Genomic DNA, 27,775 nt, shown 5'->3' with positions numbered 1-27,775 from the left:
GCAGATCAACTTCCAACCACATCACATCCCCATCCCAAAAGAAAAGTCAGCCAGTCAGAGAGGTAGCCTTAATAAGCACATGAAAAGATGCTCAACAGCATTACCCATCAGGAAATGCAAACCACAATGAGATACCACTTCACACCCACTAGGATGACTATAATCAAAAAGACAGATAATAGTAAGTGTAGGGGAAGATGTAGAGAAATTGGAATACTCATACATTGCTTGATAGTAGGACTGTAAAATGGTACAGCTGCTTTGGAAAGCAGCCTGACAGTTCCTCAAAAGATTAAATATAGAGTTCTTGATATGATCCAGCAACCCCAGGCCTAGGTATACATGCAAGAGAAATAAAAACTTATGTCCATACAAAAACTTATATGCAAATGTTCATAGCAGCATTATTAATAATAGCCAAAAAGTGGAAACAACCCAAATGTTCACCAATTGATGAAAAAGATCAAATGTGGTGTACAACAAAATATTATTTGACAACAAAAGAAATGAAGTGCTGGTATATGCTACAATATGGATACACCTTGAAAACCTTATACTGAGTGAAAGAAAATAGAAACAAAAGGCCACATATTTATAAGAAATGTCCAGAATAGGCAAATCTAAAAAGACTAAAAGTAGATTTGTGGCTGCTTAGGGCTGAAAGGTTGAGAGGCAAAGGGAAGTGACTGCTCATGGGTACTTTCTTTTTGGGGTGATAAAAATGTTCTAAATTTGATTCTGGTGATGGTTGCACAATTCTGTGAATATACTAAAAACCACTCAACTGTATGCTTTAAATAAATGAATTGTATGGTATGTGAGTTATACCTCAATAAAACTGTTACTAAAAGAGAGAGGTAGCCTTATCAGTCACAGGGCTAAGTTTGATATGGGTAACAGTGATTCAGATTTAATACCATTCTATGAGCCAAGCAAGATGGCCTCAATTCATTTTTTTTTAATGAATCACCCAAAGATTGATTTTCCAATGTTTTTAGAATCATTACAGTTCAAATAAGTCTTTATAAAACCAAAATCTATACAAAAAGTAATAAGAAACTATGATTTCAGATTTTAAAAGAATTTTAACCAATTACTTCTCATTTTACAGGTGAAGAAAATGAGGTATGTAAAGTTAATGATTTTCCTAAGGTCATATAGCTGGACTAGAACTCAGTTCCCTTCTTACTCCTATTGCCAAAATTCTTTCTATTATCATAAACTAGCTCCTAAATTTGAATAGAAACTCAAGACTTGACATATACACAATACTGATGAACTCTCTACTAAAACTGATTTTTGCTGGCAAAAAACTAGATCTTTGCTCTAACTAATTTCCAAGAATAGAATTATATTTAGCCTATAGGAGAGCCAAGAATCACCTCAATGCTTAAGAATGTACCCTTCGGACTACATATAAAATAGTGTTATGGTAGCTATGAGGTACTGTGATCAAAGATCATCTCCATAAAGGTTTACTAAAGCTAACTTGTTTTTATAAATGCACAAAAAAGCTTTGAACTGGTAAGAAATGAAAATAGGGGGGAAAAAAAGCAGTTTTAAAACTGAAACAATCAAGTATTGTATCGCTAGATTCCATTCTACAGCATATATACTTCCAAGTGTACACATTAACTATATTACATGTGTACAAAAAAAGAGCAACATTTCCTCCAAAATTCTTAGAAAAGAGAGAATAACCATATATTTGAATTCTTAAAAAGTCATCTGTATTATGGGATACTCTTCCAATTACTTTATATAAGACAGCATACTACTTTGCAAACAGATCAGAGTTTGAAATAACCTTGGTCAGTAGTAGTTATGGATATTCTGTAGAGGGCACCACCATTTTTATCCAGTGGCTCAAATCAAAAAATATGGAATCATTCTAACTGCCTCTCTCCATGTTGGTCTGTCTCTCGTACCACACACCCAATAAGCAAATTCAATAACCTATACCTTTAATTCCAGACTTTTCAATGCCTCCACCATTACAACCCCACCCAGTCCAATGTAGCATTATTTCTCTTCTAGACCACCACAATAGCTTCTTTACTGTTTCCCTTCTTGCAACTTTATAGTCTATTCTTCACACGGTAGCCAGAGAAATGAGAGATCATAGCTTCTAATGGAGTCCCCAAATAGTCAGAATTAAAAGCTAAATCTGCTTGAGGTCGGCAAATATTTGTTAGAGAGGACAAAGAAATTATTAACCACACAAAAAATTTTTTGATAGATCAGATTTCATTAATATTTAAAACTTGTGATTATCAAAAGACACTGTTAAAAAAAAAAATGAATATGCAAACCAAAGACCAATAGAAAATATTATCTATATTATATATGACATGTACATATATGTCATATATATGACAAAGAACTTGCATCTAGAGTATACATAAAAACTTCTACAATTCAATGATAAAAAGACAACTCAATTAAAACATGAACAGAAACCTGAACAATTTCATAACGAATATATACAGATTTTGCCAAAAAGCAAATGAAAAAGTAAGTACTCAACACCATTAGTAGAGAAATGCAAATTAGAACCACAATTACATACTACTACATACCCACTAGAATGTCTCTATCTAAAAAGACAGAACAAAAACGTAGTCAAGGATGTGAAGCAATAACAAGAACTTATATTTCGCTGCTGGTGCCTTTTTATTGTTCTTCAAAGACTACAAGCATTCTCCAATCTCAGGGCTTCTGCAACTGCTCGGAAAGTTCTTTCTCTAGACATCTACATTTTATGTCATTCAGGTATCTGCTCAAATCACTTCTGTAGAGATCTGTCCTATCATTTTAAAGAACACTCCTCAATCTACATCTTCTTATTGTGATTTCTGAGCACTTATATCACTGCTTCACATTACATATGTTATTGTTTGTCTTTCCAAACTGAATGTAGGTATCTAGAATGTTGATTTTTGGTTTAATTCACCAATCTACCGCCAATGCTAAAATAGTTTCTGGTCTGTAGTATATTCAGTAAACATTAGCAGAATGAATAAATCACTTCAAAAAACAATAGACTAAGTGAATATGTCATGGAGATCATGAATAATACCCATATAAGATGTATTAATGAAAAACTACCTTTACTAATGTTATACTAATGGAGACATCTGGCTATAATTTCCAGCTACAACATAATACTACATTGATTCAAAACGGGATTAATGTCAAATACCTTAGAAGGTAAGTTTTTCATTATCCTATATAGAACTATCTTATATAGAACTATAAGACTATTCAAAAATTGGAAAACCATTAATACTAAAAATACATATGAAAAGTCTGAATAAATTTGCTTCATCGACACTGAAGTAGATAAAAAAAGGAATATTTCTAAATTAATGTTTATATTAGTTTAATAGTAATATATCAATGTTTATATTAATATAAATTCAAAATGTATAAATATGAATTAAATACTGTAAGCAGACACTTGAATATAAATGATAAACTTAACCAAACTTATTTTTGACAAAAAAAATATATTTTTTTAATCTTATAAATGGGAAAACAGAAGACAATCTTATAATAAAGTATATATATTATTCAATTCTTGAGCCTCTGTTTTCACATCTATAAAATTAAAATCACTGCCTACTTCTCAATTAATTAAAGATTATATAATATACTCTACAGAAAGTACTTAGCATAGTGCCTGGTTATGCTCATTAAAAAAAAATACTCTTTTCTAGGTCATAACATATCTAACACAGTTCTTTATTAATTCCACTATAACTAATATACTTGTATAAATAAAGGTTCTCACTGAAATTACTTCTGAAGTGCTACATTTCAGAAAAAAATATTTTTAAAATATAATTGGCATTCTCAAATCTATGGATATAAACATATATATTTGGGTATAAGCATGTTATGTGTCAGTGGTATGTCAGCAGTCTAAGTAGAAGCAATATTTGAATATAATCACAGCATGTATAAAACTATGACAAGAAAAATCTCACTCAAAATCATTGTGAGAGATTCACTTTGACTATAATTGTTTACTCATGACAATACAGATCTACAGATTTCATAACAAGACAGATCTATAAAGTGGATTTTAAATGCCTTGTTTTAAAAATTAAGATATTATTTTGACTATAAGTTAAACAAATCAGAACTATTTACACAGTATATGTTTGTAAGCATACACACACTATATATATGTCTATATTTCTGTATCTGTAGACAGAGACATACACATACATGAACATATACATGTCTGTAAATGCACAAAACATCTAAGGAAGGATATGTATCAAACTGGTAACTCCATGAATGAGAGTTGGGAGGCTGGGGAGAGAGAAAGCAGGCTTACTTTGTACTATATACCATTTATACCTTTTAAATTTGGCATCATGTGTAGATATTAACTATGAAAAGTTTTTAAATGTTTAAAATTTTTTAAAGACACTCCTTTTGAGATCCTGATCAAATTTTTATAGCAAGCCCATTTATCAAACAAATCTAATGAATATGTGTTCCCATTCTAGGTTTTCCAAGTATGCTTTATTGACAAGAAGGCACTCTTGCCTATATCTTTAGGATTCGAGCCAACCAAAATTTAAAATTCATACTCATCCTTAGAGAACACACAAGGTGAAGTGGGTCATCTTAGCTGTACAATCAGCTAGTCTTTCTGGAAGGTTAAGAGCCCTTGATGTGCACACTGCTCTCACTATAACTAAAAGAAGGCAAGCACTCTTAGTTATTGTACCGCTCTGACAAAATTTAAGAACCTCTCTCACATGAGTTCTTCCAGAATATAAAGTCTGTGTTCTACTTTGTCATTTAATATGCTAATTCTGGTTCTCCCCTTCTGACACAACAGACCTCAAGGGGGATACAATGCCTATTCATTAGCAAGCACATATCTCTACAAGGGAGCCTACTGTTATTGTAAAAGTTTTTGGAAAACCTAGAATGGGAACACATATTTGTATTAACAATGAATAACCAATCATTAATTATAAGGTAACTCCTGCTTTCCTTATAAAACAAAATCTAAATTAGAGTTTCTCCTAAATGGAAATTTGCTAAATATATCCATGTGTACTTACAATCACTAATATCTCTATTCAATCTTTTATTTAATCATTACTGTGCTACATAAAGCAATAAATACAAAAAATAAAAAAATATACAATAGTTTTCTCCCTATTTTTTCTGTAGGTCTCAAGATTCTCTGATCTCTTACGTTACAATGTGAGCATAAAACATTATCTAGATACTGAAGTGCCTCACATTTTTCTCAAATTTAAATAGTATCAGTGGTCACAAAAAGCAAATCTATTTTAAAGTACTACTAAACTCACAGAAAGTTGACCAAAAACTTAATCAACAGATACTAAAAAGTAACATTACAATTACATGAACTACCAAATGGAGCACTGCAAAGCAGTGCGGAAAGGATAAAGGATTGGTACTGGGACAACAGAATTCCTTTTGGGGACTAAAATCCAAGCTGAAAGTGCAGTCACACCATACATAAGAAGTAAATTATGAGAGTCAAAACAATAAAGCTTTTAGAAGATAATAAAAGAAGATATCTTTGTCATGTTGGAATACGGAAAGTTTTTTTAAATACATAAAATGCAGTAACTGTAAAGTAAAAAAATGATAAATTTGACCCCATAAGAATTAAGAACTTCTATACATTACGAGGCACTATTAAGAAAGTGAAAATGTATTAGATATTTGGAACACATAAACACCAAAGAACATATCCAGAATATTAAAATAATTTCTTTAAATCATAAGAAGAAGACACAGAACACAGCAGAAAAATGGGCAAAACCTTTAACATATCAATAGATGAACTACACATGTCCTACATATAGAAAAGTACATATAAACATATAAAGGTAACCACCTTCATTAAAATCAAGAAGTAAAAATTAAAATCTCAGTCAGATACCACTACATACCAACCAGATTAACTGTGTAGTTAAAAAGCAGAAAACCAAAGACAAAGGGCAGCTGGGTAGGGAGGTTGGCAGGAGAACTATTGTTAAAGAAACAACAGTCTGAGAGCTGACTTCTTAAGAGTAAAGATGGAAGGAAGATGACAGTAAAGTTTTTAAAAATATCAATGTACTGAAAAAAAATTGCCAATCTAGAATTTTATAGCCAAAAAATAATCTTCAAAAAATGAATGTAGGAGGGGGTTTGGGGGACTGGGTAAAAGAGCAGATGACTCATACTTGATATCAACTTAGTATAAATCCTATTAAGGATTTTTTTTTTAATTGTATTTTATCATTAGTTTCGAGTATATAGTACATTGGTTAGACATTTATATAGCTTATAAAATGTTGTTAAGGATTATTTTAAGGCAAGTTCTAATGCTCCTGGAATAAGTCCCAAGATTTCTCAGTGACTGAATGGGCACAGAATGTTAATTAGGAATGCTAACTTGTAGATCCGTAAGACCACATACTAAACCAAGTGCAGAAATATTAAACAGAATATAAAAATCTAGAACGATACCACAAAAGAGAATTCACACTCAAAATGCAAAATCAAAAAATCCTTTTAGTAAGTTGAAGATTAACACAGAGGTAGAAAGCTAATTTTTAAAATTCACTCATTTGACAGATATGACTAGCATGGCAAAAGATATCATAACAAACTTAAAACACAAAAGATAGACCAGATAAAATATTTACAATGTACAAAACAAAGGGTGTATCTATAATATATAAAATATATGTTCAAAGCAAAACAAAAATTGGCAAGAAATTAGATATGCAATTGTAAAAAATTAAAAGGCCAATAAGTATATGAAAAGTATATTCTACTCTATTAATAAAAGATTCAAATAAAATTAATGTTTTTCATTTTTTGGATTAGAATAGATTGCTAATATCTAGTGTAATGGCAGTATAGATTAATAATAACACCCAGTGTGATGCCAGTACAAAGAAATGAACATTCTCATATTCTTGATGGGAATATAAAATGATGCAACTTTTTAGGAGGAACATTTGATAATCTGTAACAGATAATTTGATATCTGTTAAAAATTTAACACAGGTCTATGGCCATGTCACCCTGAACATGCCCGATGCCATCTGATTTCAGAAGCTAAGCAAGGTCGGGCCTGGTTAGTACTTGGATAGGAGACCACCTAGGAAGACCAGGTGCTGTAGGCGTTAAAAAATTTTTTTAAAAAAATTTAACACAGTACTCTTACTTTTGATGCAACTTATAGGTTATACCACCCTCACTGGTGCACAAAAGATCTCCTTTGCACTACTGTTTGTAATAGACAAAAAGGGGAGGGATGACCAAAATGTGCAACGTTAAGAAATAGCTTTGTAAAATGATACATCTATACAAAGGAGTACTAGGCCTTTGTGAAACAGATCTACATATACTGCCTTAAAAGATGTACACCACAATAAGTTAACAAAGCAAGTTGCAAAACATAATGTATATTATAATCTCACTTCTGTAATTAAAGGAAAAATTGCATGTAAAAATTCATATCAGATTATTAACATGGTTACTATTGGGGGTGGAGGGGTAGGTGGTACAATTAAGAAAGAAGAGGATTTTCACATCTTATATTCTATATTGTTTGATTTTATTACAACAAGCATGTATTCCTTCTGTTATTTTAAAACGTAAGCAAAACAACATATTAAATACCATATGATAAATATAACCTATAATTATTTTATAATTGCTCACATTTTAAAAATTATTCCTGTGCCATATTTACAAAAGTATTTTAAACTTTAATGACAATCTTCAGATCATTAAACTATCATCTTAATACTTGCTAATGATAATTTGTTTCTGGATTAAGGCCAGTAACCTTTGTACCTACAAATAGCTGAATGAAATATCACCTTCTGCAACAGATCTCATAACGAAATATGTTTCACATTTTAAAATGATGCATCTAGACTTCTCCTTCTGGCTATGACAACTTAGCTGGTATCAAAACAACCATAAAAACTGGATAAAAAAATTTTAAGTGTTTGGGAATCACACAAAGATCAGCCCTATATTCACAGGCTCTTTATTCCCTTTTTGCATTTACTGACTTCTAAGCAGAAAAGAGAAGACAATGAAGAAAGAGTCATAAAGTTTGCAGCAGTCTCACTGGGCTAGGGAGACAAAAATTGGAATTTAGGACTACCAAAGCAGCCAGGATTTAAAGGCCAAGATCTCATCTCAGAAAAATGAAATAACAGATAAAGTCTAACATTCTTTCCTCATTCAATTTCCCCTCAAGACATTTGCTGACTCCTAGATTTAAACAGTTTTATAATGGTAGGGAACTAAAAATTGGATTTCAGGGCCCAAAAACGAAAGAAAATCCTTAGTAAAGATCTCTGAGAGGGCTACAAACCAGTAATAAGAGCAAATTGGAAGGAAAAAGGAAAAAACAAAATCAAATTCAACTGGTTCAAGATAATCTTATTTAGTGAAAACCTAAAAGCTTTTTCTCTAAGATTTGGAACAAGATAAGGATGCCTGCTTTTGCCACTTCTATTCAACATAATACTAGAGGTTTTAGCCAGAGTAATTAGGCAAGAAAAAGAAATAAAAGGCATCCCAACTGGAAAGGAAAAAGTACTTATCTCTGTTCACGTACAAAATGATCTTATATGTAGAAAACCCCAAAGGTTCCATAAGGCGGGGGGAAACACTTGCATATATTCTCAGATTAACTCTTGCATATATGCTCAGATTATTTTCAACAAGAGTATTAAGACCATTCAATGGGGAAAGAGAAGTCTTTTCAAAAAATAGTGTTGAGAAAACTGGATATACACATGCAAAAGAATGAAATAGGACCCTTTATGCCATATACAAAATTGAAAAACTCTAGAAGAAAATTCAAGATAATCTTAATGTCCTTGAATTTTGCAACATCTTAAATAGGTCACAAAAAAACCCATGAACTATAAAATTCAATAAACTCCAGTTAATTCATTGAAATTAAAAACTTATGCTCTTCAAAAAACACTGTAACAAAAATGAAAAGGCAAGTCACAGACTGGAAGACAGTATTTGCAAAACATGTCCAAGGAAGGATTGTTATATGGAGTACATAAAGAACTCTTAAAATTCAATAAGAATATAAACAACTCCTGTCCCCAAATGGCAAAAGGTCTGAATATATATTTCACTGTGGGAGATATATGGATGGCAAATAAGGACATGAAAAGATGCCCAACATCATTTGCATTTAGGGAAACGTCAATTAAAACCACAAAAATATACCACTGCACAACCACTTGAATAGCTAAAATTAAAAAGATGGACTATAACAGGTGTTAGCAAGGTTATGAAGCAACTGGATCTATCAAACACAGTAGATGGGAATATAAAATGGTACAACCACTCTGGAAAATCGGCAGTTTCTTTAAAAATTCTCCATTTACCATATGATGCAGTCTTGTATTCCCAGGTATTTACCCAAGAGATATGTCCGCAAAAAGGCCAGACTGCTTTTATATACTAAAAATATAACCTTTAAAAAAAGTAACCTTTTACATGGAAATAAAATCATCAGAAGGATTCCTGGTAACTGATCTTGAATGTAAGGAACTTCGAAGTCGCCGCTCCATCCTAACAAGTAAAAAGTTGAACTGACTGAAAAATCGACAACTCTCCTTAGATCAATCAGATAAGGGAGGTCACAGAGGCAAACTGCTGCCAAAAACATTGGAGACAGTCAGATACAGAGAATCACAGCCTAGCAGAGCAGAAATCCACAAGCAGAAACCACCTTTGGCAACCAGTGCTGGGGTAGGAACACCTGAACTGTAATAGATAAACTGCTAGAGGCTTAACAGGAACAAGCCTGAGAGTTAAAAATTCAAGGAGGACACAGTCACAGGGGGACTTACACGCTTTTGTGAGTTTTACCTCAGGAGCTTTACCAGGCCCTAACGACTATAAGAAAAAAATCCCCTTATGCTTCTGGCAGGGAGAGAGGAAAAAGAACCATTTTGAAATATACTAGAGCATTCTGTTCTTAATAAAACCTCAGGAGAAACTATTTTATCAGAACTTAACCTGCTAGAGTTTTATCAGAGCCTAACCCTATCTGGGGTAAGGAAAAAACCCAACTCCAGCCCTTCTAGCCATCCTGTTCCACCTAAGAAAAGCTGAGAATCCCTGGTGAAGCTCAAAGACCAGGGGCATGGGTTCACCAAAAGACTAAGACTCAATCATAAGACTATAGAATGCTTCCCCTCCCTTCAATATTAAAGGCCTATTTATTACAGTTCCTTCTATCCAGTACAAAAAAATGTAAGGCATACTAAAAGACAGAAAATACAATTTGAAGAGACTGAACAAGCATTAAAACAGATTCAGATATGGTAGGAATGTTGGAATTATCAGACCAGGAATTTTTTTAAAACTATGATTAATATATGCGAAGGGTTTTAATGAAAAGAGTAGATACAATGCAAGAATTGATGGATAATATAAGCAGAGAGATGGAAATTCTAAGAAACAAAAGAAATGGTAGATATCAAAATCATTGTGACAAATGAAGGATGCCTTTGATGTGCTCATTATTAGAATGGACAATTCTGAGGAAACATTCTGAGCTTAAGGACAAGATAATAGAAACTTCCAAAACTGAAAAGCAAAGAGAAAGAAAGACTAAAATAAAAAATCCAAGCACAGTGGGAAAACTACAAAAGGTGCTATTTACATGCAATGGGAATACCAGATGGAGAAGAGATAAAGGAACAGAAGCAATATTTGAAACAATGATGACAGAATTTCCTCAAATTAATGTCAGACACCAAACTACAGATCCAGGAAACTCAGAAAAGACCAAGCAGGATAAATGCAAAAAAATCCCCAAAAATCTACACCTAGGCATATCATACTCAAACCTTAGGAAATCAAAGATAAAGAAGAAATCTTGAAAAAAGCCAGAGGGGGGAAAAACACCTTACCTATAGAGGAGCAAAGGTAAGAATTACATTTGACCTCATCTCAGAAATCATGCTAACAAGAAGAGAGTAGAATTAAATATTTAAAGTGTTGGGAGAAAAACCACTAACTTAAAATTTTGTGCCCTTTATTTTATCCTTCAAAAGTGAAAGAGAATCTTCCTCTTAGTCTTGCTATGAACCCTAAACTGTTCTTTAAAAAGTCTTTTTTAAAAAGTGAGGAGAAATAAATACTTTCTCAAACAAAAATTGAGAGAACTTCTTGCCAGTAGACATGCTTTGCAAGAAATGTTAAAAGAAGTTCTTTAGAGAGAAGGAAAATGATATAGGTTGGAAACTCAGGTTTACATAAAAAAAGGAAGAGCAGCAGAGAATGAATATATGAAAGTAAAATAAAAGTTTATTTTTCCTATTCTTAATTGATCTAAAAGATAATAAATAGATTGTTCAAATTTTAATAACAACAATGTATTTATGTTGGCTTATGCATGGGGGGTTGTATGCTTATATATAAGTTAAATGAATGACAGCAATGATATAAGGGATAAGAGTGAAGAATTATGAATATTTTGTTATAATAAAGTATTTTCACACTACCTATGAAGCAGTATAGTGTTATGTGAAAAGTGGACTTGGATTATTTGTAAATGTATATTGCAAACTATAGGGCAACCATTAAAAGAATTAAAAAAAAAAAAAACAAAGAACAAGAGCAACAATAGAAAACAATAACAAATATGGTAGATATTAATCCAGCTATGTCATAATCACATTAACCATCAATGATTTAAATACAGCAATGAAAACACAGATTGTCAGAGTACTTCAAAAACAAAACCCAACAACATGTTGTCTATAAGAAACCCACTTTAAATATCAAGACACGTATATATTACAAGGGATGGAGAGAGATTGCTAACAGTAATCAAAAGAAAGTGAAAATACCTATATTAATTTCAGACAGAGCAGACTTCAAAGCAAGGAAAGTTAAGAGGGGTATTACATAATGACAGGAGTCAATACTCCAAGAAGACATAACGATCCTTAATGTGTATGTGTCTAACAACAGTGTCAAAATACGAGGCAAAAACTGATAAAACAACAAGGAGAAAGAGATGAATCTATTACAGTTGGAGACTTTAACACCCTTCTAGTAGAAATGGACAGATCCAGCCTCAAAAAATCAGTAAGGATCTTCAGCTGAATGCAAAAGCACCATCAATTAACTGAATATAATTAACCTCTATAGACTTCCATCAAACAACACCTGATTACATATTCTATTCAAGCTCACCTGAAACATTCACCAAAAGAGACCACATTCTGTGTAATAAAATACACCGTAACTAATTTAAAAGAATAGAAATCATAAAATGTCTGCTCTCAGACCACAATGGAATTAAACTAGAAATCAATAACAGAAAATTAGCTGAAAAATCCTCAAATACTTGGAGATTAAACAACACACTTCTAAATAACATGTAAATCACAGAAGAAATCTCAAGAGACATTTAAAAATATTTGGAACTAAATGAAAATAAAAACACAACTTACCAAAATGTGTAGGATGCAGTGAAAGCAGTGCTTGGAGGGAAATTCATAGTATTGAAACCATATATTAGAAAAGATTTAAAAATCAATCATCTAAGCTTGCATCTTAGGAAACTAGAAAAAGAAGAGCAAATTAAATTCAAATCAAGCAGAAGAAATAATAAAAATTGTAGCAGAAATTAATGAAATTGAAAACAGGAAATCAATAGGAAGAAAATCAGCAAAACTAGAAGTTGGTTCTTTGAAAAGATCAACAAAATCAATAAGCCTCTAGCCAGGCTAAGGAAAAAAGAGAGATGAAATGAATTACTAAAATCAAAATTGAAAAAAGGGACATCACTACAGATTCATGACTGTTACAAGGATAATAAAGGAATATTATGAACTACTGTCCAAAAATTTGATCACCTACAGGGACCAATTCCTAAAAACATACAATCTGCCATAACTCACACAAGAATAAATAGACAATCTGAATAGGTCTACATCTATTAAAGAAATTTTATCAATAATCTTCCAAAACAGAAAGCACCAGGCCCAGATAGGTTCACCTGTGAATTCTACCAAATATTTAAAGAAATTACACCCACTCTCTGCAATTTCTTCCAGAGGACAGAAGCAGAAGGAATACTTCCTAACTTACTCTGAGGCCAACATTAATCTAATATCAAAATCAGACAAAGACATTATAAGAAAACTACAGACCAATATCTCTTATGAACATAGATGCAAAAATTGTCAAAAAAATGTTAGTAAATCAAATCCAACAATGTATAAAAACAATTATATACCATGAACAACTAGATTTATCCCAGTACATAGGCTGTTTCAACATTTAAAAATCAATTAATGTACTCTATCACATCAACAGGCTAAAGAATAATCACACAATAATATCAATAGATGCAGAAAAAGCATCTGACAAAATCTAACACCCATTCACAATAAAAACTCTCAGCAAACTAGGAATACAGATGAACTTCAACTTAATAAAGAACATTAATAAAAAAAACCCCTACAGTTTACATCATAACTTAATCGTGAAAAACTCTGAGCTTTCCAGCTAAGATGAGGAACAAGGCAAGGATGTCCCCACTCATTACTGCTTTTCAACATCACACTGGAAGTCCTAGCTAATACAATACGGAAATAAAAGTTTTACATATTAGGAAGGTAGAATAAAACCTGTCATTGTTCATAAATGACATGGTCATGTAGAAAATTCAAAAGAACTGACAAAAAAATTCCCAGATATAACAAGGTTGCAGAATACAAGGTTAATATACAGTAGTCAATCACTTTCCTATATACTAGCAATGAATAAGTGGCATTTGAAACTAAAAACATGTTATCGTTGATATTACCACTCCAAAAATGAAATACTTAGTTTTAAATCTAACAAAATATGTACAAGCTCCATATGAGAAAAAAATAACAAAACTCTGATGGAAGACACCAAAGAAGAACTAAATAAATGGAAAGATATTCCACGTTCATGGATAAGAAGACTCAATATTGTCAAGATGTCAGTTCTTCCCAACTTGATCTATAGATTTAATACCAATCTTAATCAAAATCCCAGAAAGTTATTTTTGTGGATACTAAAGTTTATACAGAAAGGCAAACAACCCAGAATACCTAATTCAATATTGAAAGAGAAGAACAAAGTGAGAGGTCTGACACTACCCAACTTCGAGACTTACTGTAAAGCTACCGTAATCAAGATGGTGTAGTACTGGAGAAATTAGAGTTAAACAGATCATGGAACAGAATAGAGAGCCTAGCAATAGACATAAATAAAGTTAACCGATCTTTGGTAAAGGAGCAAAAGCAACACAATGAAATTAGCTTTTCAACACACGGTCCTGGAAAAACTGGACACACACATGCAAAGGAAATTAATCTGGACATAGACCTTACTCCCTTCACAAAAATTAACTCAAAATAGATTATAGGCCTAAATGTAAAATGCAAAACTATAAAATTCCTAGAAGATAACAAGGAAAAAAACCTAGTTGACCTTGAGTATGGTTGATGACTTTTTAGAAACAACATCAAAGGCATGATCCATGAAAAAAATAAATGATAACCTGAATCATTAAAAATAAAAACTTCTGCTCTGAGAAAGACGATATCAAGAGAACGAGATACAAGCCACAGACTCAGAGAAAACATTTGCAAAAGACACATCTGATAAAGGACTATTATCAAAAATGCACAAAGAATCCTTAAAACTCAATAATAAGAAAAAGAACAATCCAATTAACATTGTGCAAAAGACCTAAACAGACACCTCACCAAAGATACAGATGGCAAGTAAGCATATGAAAAGATGTTCAGCATCATATCATTCAGGATCTGCAAATTGTAACAATAATGACATACCACTACAAACCTATTAGAATGGACAAAATCTAAAACACAAACAACAATTGCTGGGGAGCATGTGAAGCAACAGGAACTCTCATTCATTGCTGGTGGGAATACAAAATGGTACAATCCCTTTGGAAGAAAGTTTGGCAGTTTCTTACAAAATTAAAAACACTCTCATCATAGGATCCAGCAATCACACTCATTGGTATTTACCCACAGGAGTTGAAAAACTTATATCTCCACAAAAACCTGCACATGAATATTTATATCACCTTTATTCATAACTTCCAAGACTTGGAAGTAACCAAGAAGTCCCTCAGTAGGTAAATGGATAAATAAACTAGTACATACAGACAATGGAATATTATTCAAAGCTAAAAAAGTGAGCTATCAAGCAAAATAAAGACACAGAAGAAACTTAAATGCATATTACTAAGTGAAATAAGTCAATCTGAAGAGGCAACACTCTGTATGACTCCAACTATATGACATTGCGGGAAAGACAAAATTATGATGACAATAAAAAGATTAGTTGTTGCCAGGGGCTGGGGCGGGGGGGAGGATGGAAAAACAGGAAGAGCACAGAAAATTTTTAGGGCAGAAAAAAATTCTGTATGATACTATAATGGTGGATAATTGTCATTATCAAAACCCACAGAATGTATAACACCAAGAATAAACCCAAATGACTTTGGATAATAATGAGGTGTCAATGTAGAGTCATCAACTGTAACAAAGGTATCATTTTGGTTTAGGATGGTGAAAGTGGAGGCAGTGCATATGTGGACAAGGAATATATGAGAAATCTCTCTACCTTCTACTGAATTTTGCTGTGAACTTAAAACTGCTCTAAAAAATATTAATTAAAAATAAATCACCATTTAATTCAGAGACAGAATGCCGTGAAGGTTACCCATTCTTCAGAAGAATAATAGCATATAATAGACTTTATGTTCAAAATTCCCAAAACTCATATGCCTGTTAAAGTGTACAGTTGAAACTTACTGGATTTCGTTAACCAATGTCACCAGAAAATAATTATTATTTTTTTTAAATCCTCAAACTCAATACATTTGAGAAAAGCAAATAAACCAGATACAAAATAAAAACATGATCTCAGACATAAGGTCTTTTTAATGTTTGAAAAACTCGAAAAGCTACCTTAAAATTGGTACTGTGCTAATTCTGTATCTTTTAAAAGTATACAGCATTTGAACGTACAACAAACTAAAACAATTTGCTTAACATATTTAATAGTAACATGACATATTACTTATATATCAGTTTCAATTAAGAACCCAACAGTTTCAATTAAGAACCTAGAAAAATCTCATAGAGTTTTTCCTCTTTTTAATGAGATACCTATGCTCAAGACTTATCTTTACATCTGAGTGATAAAGAATACCCATAACACACCACAGTTCTCTGGAATCCCTCTTCAGAATTTACAAATTCAACAGAACTCAATATAGCCCACAAATATGTTGTTTTGCCAGGACGTTCTTTAAAATTTGAATATATTTATGTGAGACATGCACTCTCTGGCTTAGCCTTTCTTCCAACATTCTTATAGCCCTACATCCAGCACAATTCATTGATGTTTGTTATTTGCTTAACCCCAACAGTAACTTTGGTTTAAGGCTCCTACTTATTACATATCGGTATTTTTATAACTAAAGTTACACTTGGGCTCCCTTTATTTGAAATGTCCTTATGAAATTCTCTATCATATTTCAATATATTTGTATTAGAAATGGATATTTTTCCCTTCGCTTTCAATCTTCTTGATTTGAGAGCTACCACTTAGTCATGTACATACTTTCAAAATAACATAAGCAACTCTATTGCAAAGAGATGGTGGTTTTATTAATATTATTATAAATCACACATAATTGTATGATAGAATATATATTACTAACAGTTGGATAAAGGCTTATGATCAAGTGTAAGGAACCATTCTTTTTTTTAGTTAATAGTTTTGCTTGAAATTATTACTATTTGGCAATATTATTAATGTTGCCAAATATTAATAATTATCCTTTCACACATGTGTATATATGCACAAAACTGAAAAATATCCTTTTATCCTTTCACACATGTGTATATATGCACAAACTGAAAAATACAATTCTACTTCAAGAATAAATATGTTAAAATTTACATGCCTTATATGGATAAACCAAAGTGATGCTGGTGGATCTGAAACTATATAACTTTGTACTAAATATTATGTCACTGATCGAAAATTTTTTTTTGCACAGCTAATTCTACAAACATATACCTGACAAAGTACACTAAGGGAAAAGTTGGTACAAAACTTTCAAGTGATCATTTTCTATGTGGTTATGCCCAAACCATCTATTAATGATAAATTAAAAGACTCTTTACCTGTCAGGACCTGAGTTCAGGCACTCAAAAGTTTCGTATTTCTCTTGCAGAAGCTGATGACAATACTAATCCCTGCACTGTGTAGGGAGGTGCATTCCTTGCACTGGCTTAAGTGCTAGTGATTTCACCAACCCTTGAAGTGCAGAACAGTAAAAAAACAGTTTTCAGCCGTTTTTCTTACTGATTTCTTATTTTTTAAATATTACAAAGTAAGATTTCAAATAGGTTTTAAAATAAATTATTTCTGTTTAAAAGGCAGTGCCTTAGTTTAAAGAGACACATGCCAATAGGTCTTTCTGGGTTACTGCACATATCACAAGATGGTTTTTTTCATCAATTAAAAACTTACACAGAGAAGCAACAATTTCATGCCTTCAGATAAATTTCTGTTTTTACCTCAGAGCACCAAGATTTGGTAACTACAGATATGTAAATTGGTGTTGCAGAAGGCAATCATGAGTGTTACTAGGTACTAGATGAGATTAGCTGGGTGAATAAATGGTTATTGCTCCTTACTGATTCTTGCTGCTATAGGAAAAATGAGTTGAGAAATGTACCTTAGCTAGAAAATATTTTAGGTATCTAAAAACATTTAATGTTTTATCTGAATTCTCTCCAAATCCTCTTCACTTCTTCTAAGTTTTCGTTTCTTTTCTGATCTCCTTGTGAGAATCCTAATGATGCTTCTTTGAAATTCGGGTCATTATGAGGTTGGCACCATTCAGTTATGCATATTCAAAAGTTCTCTGAATTCTTCTTAACATTTTCATAGAGGAAGATAAAAAAACAAACCTGAGCTGAAACCATGCCATCTGGAGGGTGCACATTTCTTTTACTATCTTTACTTATCTATATTGGACACCATTTTAAAACCCTACATTGAATTTAAATGTTCTCTACCTACAACAAAAAAAGCCTGCCTTGATATGCTTGGTTAAGGTGCTTCCATTTTTTTTCAGTTAAAGAAATTAAATAATCTTTCATTCACCACACAATTTTTTTAAGTTGGCATGCATTCAAAGTCCATTTGAAGGATCTATTCCTACAACTTAAAATTGCAGCAGTTTGATGTCATTTAGAATCAACTGAACATAAAAACTTCTTGGCAAGAAGTATGCTCAACTGCTGTTTACTTTTTTTTTTTTGTCTTTCTATGGACAAGATAATTTAAGAAAAACTCATAAATATTTCCAGGCCTTAAAATGTTACTTGTATGCTTCTATTCAGTATAATGTAAAGGAGAGGAAAACAGCAATACAAAATGTAAATTAAAAGGTCAAATTTCTAACTTATTTTATATCAAATGAAAAGACTTTCTAAGAGGAAGTATCAGAGTACAATAAACCATGTTGACAAGGAATGTCAAAGTGAAGTTAAAAGTAAAAAGCAATTCAGCTCCAATATTAAGATACTTTTAAGTTTATGCCAAACTTGATAACTTCTAAAAATGCAGCTTGTGTGGGAATAACCTTTTAGGCCAAAACTGATTACTTAATTTAATCCTTATTGTAATTACAAGGTCTAAAATAGTTCTCATTTTAAATATATTCATTGAATTCCTAAACATTCTATCTCATGTTTCTTTTAAATATATTCTTCCCCTATAACTAACTCCATCATCTAGCTTCTAACCTTCATATTTGATCTCATAAAGCAAATACTTTTCTCTCAATTATGAGTAAAACTTATTATCTCAACTCTAATCTACTGTTCAATAGAGGGAAAAAAAGAACCTTAAAAAAACCACATATGAACTAAACTCCGCAAGGAACCTTTCATGTTCAGAGTCCTTAATTTTTAAAATAACTCTTCAACTTTATATGCATTTTACACTTAGGAAAATGTTATCTGTCTAGGGTCACAAAGTAAGTTAATATCTAAAGTAGAATTCAAATTGTGACATTTCCTTTATCTCATAATAAAGTCAGGTTACATTATTCAAATAGTTCCCATGAATATCTAATTTTCCTATTCCTAAAGTAACAAACATTAATATCTTAACCTAAAATTGTGTACATCTCACAGACACACACACACACACACACACACACACACACACACACAAGTATATAGCATACACACAGAGAGATGGCAAATTAAAATAGAAAACAACTCTTACCTTCATCTCCCTCTGGTACATATGAAGCTGTAATAATGTCAATATCAGCACAATTCATCACAATCTGATTAGTTGCCTGCCTCACCTACAAGAAAAGAAAAGTGTCAGAAATAGCCTAGATTAATAATATGTACATCTTCATCTCAGCCTAATGTACATTGCAGGCAATTTTTTCTTTTTTTAGGCGAGGCAACCCTTGGTTGACCTCACATATTGCAAGGACTTTGTCAGCTTACAATCCCTTATTTTTTATTTTTTACACCTACAGCACCTGGTCTTCCTAGGTGGTCTCCCATCCAAGTACTAAGCAGGCCTGACCCTGCTTAGCTTCTGAGATCAGACAGGATTGGGCTTGTTCAGGGTGGCATGGCCATAGATCAAAGCAGGCAATTTTAAAAAACCCAGATATCACTAACCCTAAACTGAGTATTTATGCATCAATGGTAGAAATAAATGAGTAGTTTTAAGTAATCCAAAGCAATTCACATTTTTCAAATTATAATAAAAGCAATAATAAACATATAAATATTTCAGAGAATTTAAATATGTGACCAGCAAACTAAAATAAAAGCAATTTTCTTCTACTTAAACCTTGATTTATAACCTCTTAAATTTTTTTTAATTTCAAAAAAAATTTTAATTAGCAAATATTTCTTATATGTTGCAATTATGTATTGCAACCTTCACATCAACCCCTTCATGAGACCTTTTATAAGGATAAAGAAATCTGGTATCATAAACTACATCAAAACTTCATAAAAACACTCTAAATTTTTTTTCTTAAAGAAACATTTTAGATGTAACAGACACTAATGACTCTCCACTAAGATTAAATAAAGTTTTAGGACTTTGTCTTACTTGCTTCAGATCCAAAAAAATATAGAAATAATAACAGCACTTTCCTGTCTTCTTCATTATCTAAAGATAACCACTACCCTAAGGCCAATGTATCTCTCTCATGTATGTTTAGTACTTTTGCTACATGTAGAAAGATCAGCAAACGATGTTTTTAATTTTATACAAATGGTATCAAACTGTGTACAACCTTTTGCAACCTGCCTTTTTCATTTAATATTTTTTCTGAGATAGGTTAAATGCTGATAGATGTATATCTAATTCATTCATTGTAACTCCGGTATAGTAGTAGTCCATTCTATAAATAAACTGGTTATTTACTAATCCCTTCCCTAAGGAAATTAGGTTACTTCCACTTTTTTGTTATTTAAAATAGTAGTACAAAGTCTACTGCCATGCCACCCTGAATGTGCCAGGTCTGATCTCGGAAGCCAAGCAGGGTCAGGCCTGGTTAGTACTTGGATGGGAGACCACCTAGGAATACCAAGTGCTGTAGGTGTTAAAAAAATAAAGAAAAGAAAAAAAGGAAAAAAAATAGTACTACAATAAACATCTTGGTCCATGTTTTCTTGTACCCATGTTTTCTTTACCAAGAATTGCCAAATTATCCACCAGAGTAGTCTCAACTGACAATCCCATTAGCAAAATATAAATAAATCCCTCCAAAAATCTTTAAAATTTCTGACAATCTGATGGGTATTAAATAGTATTCCACTATTGTTTTCATTAGAATTTCCCTGATTACTAGTAACACTGGTTACTAAGCATTTTTTTTGCCATTAAGTTTTTCCTCTGCAAATTGCTTGTTCATAACCCTTGCCCATTTTTCAATTTGGTTATAATCATGTTTTAATATTCTTGCTGCGTTAAACAAAACCTCAAATTCATTTTCAGACATTTGAATGGTCTAAATCTTTTTTTTTTTTTTTAATTTTTAGTTAAGTTTATTGAGGTAACATGGGTTAATACAATTATATAATTTTCAGGTGTACATTACCATTTGACATCTGTATATTCTATTGTGTTTCCTTCAGCTACCATATATTTAATCCCCTTTACCCATTTCACCCTCTCCCTAAACCTTATATTTGACTCCCTTTACCCCGTCTACCTCCCCGCTCTTCTCTCACCCCACTAGTAACCACTAGTCTATAGTCCTCTGGTAACCACTAGACTATAGTCCATGTCCATGAGTCTCTGTTTATTTGTCTGGTCTAAATCTAAAATAACAAAAATACAGATGCCCTAAATCACAAATGCCTGCAGAGGCCATCTAAGAAGGTGACTGCAGTAGGCCAGGTAAAAGATATGCATAAAGGAAGTCTACATATAAAGGAAGGGGAAAGTAGCCACTTCTTGGAGCCAACCAATTATTGATATACTAAAAAGTAAACAGTGTTGACCTTCCAACTTTCAAAAAAGCCATAAATTTAGATTTCACATGCCATCTCCCAATTTTAAATGATGGTAACTAATTCAAAATTTTCAAAAACACTGTGTAGACCAAACAAAACTCATGGGTAGGTCAATTGTGCCTTGAGATCACTGAATAGACCACAAAACTAGTTAAGGATACAGAAGTAATGTAATATCTGTATGAAAAAACTATACCTAAGAGTAATCATTTTATTAGCAACCAATGAATACACATCATGAATTTTAAACTAAAATTATGACATATTACCGATAGTACGTTATTAAGCCTATAATGGACTGTCAAAATCTCTAACACAATAAAGTGAAACTAGTCTGTCTCATTTAAAAAAATTCTTCTCATAAATCTTCCTGCTTCTAAACAAAAATGCCATTTAATGAGCATATTTTTTAAATTTATTAAGTGGTAATATTCCTTCACAGTGTTTATTTCACCAGAACATACCTAAATAGCATTAAACTTTTATGTCCCAACTGGCTATTGATGGCAATACAAAAAGGAAAAAAAAAAATTGCCTATTCATAAAATGACTCAAAAAAACTCAGAAACAGAGAAATGATGCACTTACTGGATGTGCTCCAAAGGGTAAAATGAATAAAAACCTTCCAGGGTTTGAAGTTTATGCCAACAGAATAACAGTGGTTTAGCTACACATCTTAAGCTTTATCTAGGCAACCATACTTTCATCCATCAACATCTACAGTGAATTTAACGGTAGCCAAGCAGTTAATCTACCAAGATCAAGATATCTGTACAACACTATATATGCCAAATGACATTTATCACACTATTATTTTAACATTCTGAGGGAAAATGTGTACTTTGGAAAGGCACAGTGTACAACATCCAGTTACAAGTACATTTCAGTTCCTCCTGTAATTAGAGAAAACCCACCTGTTTATATTAATGAATTAGGCTACTTGTTGAATAGCTACTAATTTTTTTTTTTTTTTTCAGGAATACTGCCATTTCTGTAAAGGTGGGACGGAAGAACAAAAGGAACAAAAATACTTATCTCACTAACAGAACTCCACTCAAATTTTAAAAATTGGACAGTATATTCTGTCTTGTATTAGAGATGAATTTTAAACAACAGGATAATCCATAGAAAGCACTTGTAGCATTTAGTGACTGATATATAGTAATCACTTAACAAATATTATTATTAAGGCACACACATACAGACCAAGATTAAATGTGCTGTCATCATAAAGATGTTACACTGAAAATCATCTAACAGCATTCACCTAACAGTTTATAAAGTGCTTGACCAGAATGATATAAAATTTTACAACTATGTGCTGTAATATATAGCACTTTGGATATCAGTATATATGTACTACCCAAGGAAGGTAATGAAAAATATCCATGTAGACTCACTTTCCCAATAACAGCACTGACCTGAAGATTCAGTATGTGATTTCTCAGATATTAACATCATCATATTATTGAATATTACATAACCTGTGTATTCCACTACCAAAAATACAGGTAATATTCAAAGGAATTTCAGCATTAAGATCTTCAGTTTCCAAGCTTAAAAGAGAAGCAAAATGTTAAGGTTGGCATGTAAATTGTGTATAATAAGCTCATTTTCAAGTTTTCCACTTGATGCTATGAAAGAATGAAACGTTAGTGTTTCCTTCTTTGTTTCAAACCCAGGGTTGTCTTCTTGGAGTCCCATACAGACTACACTTCTACTGAACCAAAGCTAAATAATGCCTCTACTGAAGAGGGAGCTTGACCATTGGTAACAATTTTACAGTGGAAGTTTCCTATGAGCTAGGAAGGCAGTAATCTGAGACAAATTTTTTTTCCTGGATGAGTCTTTATTATAATCACTCAGGAATACACCTAACATGTACTACATAGTAAGACTCAAGAGGTTTATTTCTGATCACCAAAGTCCTGAGATTTTAGTAAAAAGAAATCAATCTCCAGTGTGACAATTCCAAATACCAGTCAGTCTGAAGCCTGAGTTATTTGCCTAACAAGTGATTTCATCGTTAAAATTTTGTGATGATTGTCTTCGTGGAATAGAGCTATAATTTCTAAAGACAATAAGGAGCAAATAATTAGTAAACACAAGTTCAGCCAAGTGTTTCTAACAAGAAACATCGAAAAGAGCAAGCTGCAGAAAGTCATAATAAGTACTAATAATGTAAAAATTAAACATACAGAACATTGCTATCTATTGTCTGTGGCTACTTAAATATGCAATAAAACTTTAAAACTATACACAAGAGAGAGATGTTACCTATGAGAGCAGGGGTGGGAAGATATAGAAATGGACTTTAGTGGTATCTGTGACATTTCCCAAAAAATATCATGTATGGTCTGAAGCAAAAGGGGCAAAACATCAATAGCTGCTAAATCTGGGTAGTGGGTTGCTTTTCTGTATTTCTACCGTATTTCCTAATTTAAAAGAAAAAATTATGTGATTATAAGTGGACAAATAAACTAAGAACTACATAGTTCAAAATGAAATCTCCAAGATCTGTAAAACTAGTCTCAGTTAACAACAAAACAGCTATCGGAAGACTCAGTCCTTTGCCACTGACTCACATACATATTAGAAAAAGACCTACTTTACAATAAGAACAGGATCATTTATGTAGCAAAGTTCAGAGAGGTTTCATAGATAATTTACCACTTAAAACGACATTTATCCATTTGTATTGGACAATATCAATTATCCAGAACCAGGAAGTAAAAAAAAAAGCTTGCATGAAAAGCCAGAATAGGTGATACAAAGTCCAAACAATAAAGCTCATGCCCTTCACTCAGAAGAGAATCCACAAACTCTCACTTAGAGATTTCTTTATAAGTTCAAACAAGCTTGTTTATCTGGTTACTTACACCTCTTCAGATCAAGTTCAGTAAAATAGAAGAGGGAAGAAATTGCACAATAGGAAGCGACAAGGCACAGTAAGTTGCAAGAAATAATAACCTGAGAGTAAGGAAAACAAACAAGAAAACTTTAAAGAACATATATGAAATTAATAAATCATAGTACATAGTTTTAGATAATCTATGGTTATAAGTATTAATGACAGGTATTCAGAATGACATCTAGTATTTTTAAAAAAGAAAATCAACAAACTTAGATTATGAGGAATTACAGAGTTTAAAAAAATAAATTTTAGGAATATTTCCATCCAAACCAGTAAAATTCCAAGTACTTCAAAGGGTAAGCTTTATTTATGTGGAAAATTCACTGCAGAATTCACTGGCAAATAATGGTAGATAAAGCTTAACATATAAAAGTTTCTTAGGTGATTCTTCATAGATATATTTCAAGAAACAATAGAAAATTTGAATATATTCAGTTCCTTATCAAGCTTTCAAAAATTTAATTTCCTAAGATCATTTAGTGATCTAGCTCAATGCTAGGCAAATGATTAATTTCATCATTTTTTAAAGTAATAAAAAAAACTACTAAAATGACTGCATAGAAAATAAGCAAAATTTGAGCAGAAAATTCCATAACACAGGGGTTGACAATAACATCCATTTATGTGCCAAGTTTTAGCCTGCCAAACAAACTACTATATCTGTAACTCTCCTCTAAGTGCCAATTTACTCATCACCAACAAGAATATTTTGTTGGCAGAAGCCAGGGATTGTCTAGTATATCCTGACTTCTGGCCTTGAAGGATGAAGTTAATTTCTCTGGCACAGGTAAAACATTTAAATAAGAAAAAGCTCAATTACTGTGTAAACCACTACACAATCACAACAAGGAATTGTAGCCACTCACATAAACTTGTAATCTATTTTTAAATTAATTATCCACAAAGCAAGAGAGTTAGAATTTGAAATATGTACAAAAATCTGTTGCTCTCAAATACCCTAACGTAAAGGAAGAGGAAACGAAATGTCCCATTTCTCTAGGCCCATGATAACACCTTTTCAAAATCTGCTGAATTAAACCAAACTAATTTCTAAATTACTGCACAATGACTAATTTCTTCACCTTCCCCAGGAGTCCACACCCCAGGTCAGGTTAAAAATCCACTAAATTTCTAATATGTAACCTGTATAAATACTCTGGGCTTATCATAAAATTCTGCAACTAAAGCAACCAAGCGGCTTGCATACTCTGTGTAATGTGATTCCAACTATTAGAAAACTGACCCAATACCAGTTATAAATCTGGGTTTCCAGAGATTTAATTTTGTCCACACTTTTAGATTTCCACAATAAGATACCATCTAATGCCACAATTTAAACTTACTGCTTCAATCCATCGATTTAAAAAAACATTAACATATGTTTTTTACTACTGATGTTAACTTTTTACTAATGTTAATTTCTCTTTACACTTCCAAAGGTGGTAATGCATACAATTAAAAAGTCCGATTATCCTTTAATAACACCTGTTAGAATTCACTATAATGCCATCTTTCATTTGTGTTGCCATCTAGCCTGAAAAGAATTTCTGTAAAGAAATGCTTTGAAAAGTTCATGTCACTAAAAAAGATTTTTATTTCCTTGTATCAAATTGACAAGTCCCTGCTAATATCTAGCACATTACCATGTGATCCCTCAATGGCCTAAACCAGTCTTCTAAATATTTCTCATCTCTTTTGGAAAGGCAGTTATAAAAGAGATAAGAAGTACATCACTGCTTATTGTTCTATCCTAACACTTAAATAAAACTGCCACTTCCTAATAAAATAATCATTTAAAAATCTTTATTGACAATTTTTTGAAAATTTTCCCTAAATATGTATTCCTCTTAGAATTATGAACCCCTTATGCCAACAAATAGGGTAGAGAAACAAATGATTTTTTTTTTAATGTTAGTCTTTTTCACATAATGCGAACTCATTCATTGCTAGGTCCTTCCTCCTCTGCCAAGTCACAAGACACACTACTGTTTACAATCCCTCCCATCTGCCCCCTGCCAATATATATCAAAACACTCTAGTCACTTGGCTTAACCAAACAGAGTCTCCCAAATAACCTTCTCAAATCCTAATTTAGACCCAAGATGCCCTCATTCTGATTCATATTCTTAATGGAAAAATTCTAAATCACCTTACTTTCAGAGGGTTGCTTTGCCTTTTGATGCAGCCAAACCTTAGAGCCCCCATGCTTTCACACAAGTGCCCCAAATCTGACAGTATACTTTTTAATTCCACACTTTTAGACATATTTTTAATCTGAGTACTCAGCTTTCAAAGACAACTGCCAACTTTCAATTCATTCAAACACTAGTCAACATTTCTTTCATTTCACTGCTACATACACACCCCATTCTTTAAGGTTGAGGCCTACTGACTGCAGTAGGAAAAGAAATGAAACAAAATCTATTTACCATCATTCTTCAAAATAACTACTAAAGTTCCCATTCTTCATTACAGACTTCACATAATACATCATATAACATGATATGACAAACATCTGCTGTTCAGGACCTTTGTAGGGCATCAATATTAATGGTCTCCAAAATCAAGCATACTTCACATAATGCTGCGAGGGTGCTGGGGGAGGTGGGGACAGCATGATTCACCAAAAACGGCAACGAAAAGTAATGGAATATTTTCACCGGTGGTATGCTAAAACTAAAGCTTCTTTCAGAGGAAGGTACTGCTAAACAACCATCGCTGTAGCAATAAATCCACCTGCTTCAAAGGCTGCAAAGCTAGGAGGATGAGAAGAAAAGCGGAGATGGGGTCCTCCTTCAGCTTCTCTAGGGGTTAGGAAAGAATAAAGTCACTGCTGCACTGTCATTTGAGGAGAAGGGGAGGGGGGAGGGGCGGATCATCTTGGAAACCCAGTCCCAGGGCCGGAGCAGGCGAGAACTCAGCAAGGCTGCCTGGGATTAACATTCTCCTTCTCACCCTCTCCTCCCTTCTAGAATCTCCCCTCGTCGCTAACGCGCGGCGGCCAGAGTCCCAGATGACTGTCCCTTCCAATGTGTCCTCCGTGGGGCGTAGAAAGAACCAGAGAAAAAACTGAGTCAGGAGGTTGAGACTCCGATGATCCTCTGGCCTCTCCCAACACCCTCCAGCCTCTCCCAGAACACTAACAAACCTGGAAGTGCCGGGAGTCAGAGGTATGCCCCACACAGGTGTGCTCGCCCCG

General features: G+C 32.7%; 1 protein-coding gene, 1 long non-coding RNA gene and 3 pseudogenes across 2 annotated transcripts in view; 3 read left to right on the top strand and 2 right to left on the bottom strand.

The window, feature by feature from the left end:
* Positions 1–27,026, bottom strand: part of NPEPPS (aminopeptidase puromycin sensitive) — a 63,004-nt gene extending 35,978 nt beyond the window's left edge. Inside the window, 2 exon segments of the mRNA XM_006927031.2 lie at positions 19,393–19,477; positions 27,006–27,026. Coding sequence (XP_006927093.2) covers positions 19,393–19,477; positions 27,006–27,011 — 91 coding nt within the window. The 5' untranslated portion in view covers positions 27,012–27,026.
* Positions 7,063–7,181, top strand: LOC112473325 (annotated as a pseudogene).
* On the bottom strand, positions 19,652–19,770 carry LOC112473326 (annotated as a pseudogene).
* On the top strand, positions 20,633–20,746 carry LOC112473407 (annotated as a pseudogene).
* A 310-nt stretch (positions 27,027–27,336) lies between the features above and the next one.
* Positions 27,337–27,775, top strand: part of LOC107196603 — a 23,535-nt gene continuing 23,096 nt past the window's right edge. The window contains exon 1 of the long non-coding RNA XR_001518063.2: positions 27,337–27,746. This is a non-coding gene — a long non-coding RNA (uncharacterized LOC107196603). The remainder of the gene's footprint in view (positions 27,747–27,775) is intronic.

This window comes from Pteropus alecto, unplaced genomic scaffold, assembly GCF_000325575.1.
Source record: "Pteropus alecto unplaced genomic scaffold, ASM32557v1 scaffold98, whole genome shotgun sequence".
NCBI lineage: Eukaryota > Metazoa > Chordata > Mammalia > Chiroptera > Pteropodidae > Pteropus > Pteropus alecto.
This window is presented reverse-complemented; position numbering and strand designations above follow the sequence as displayed.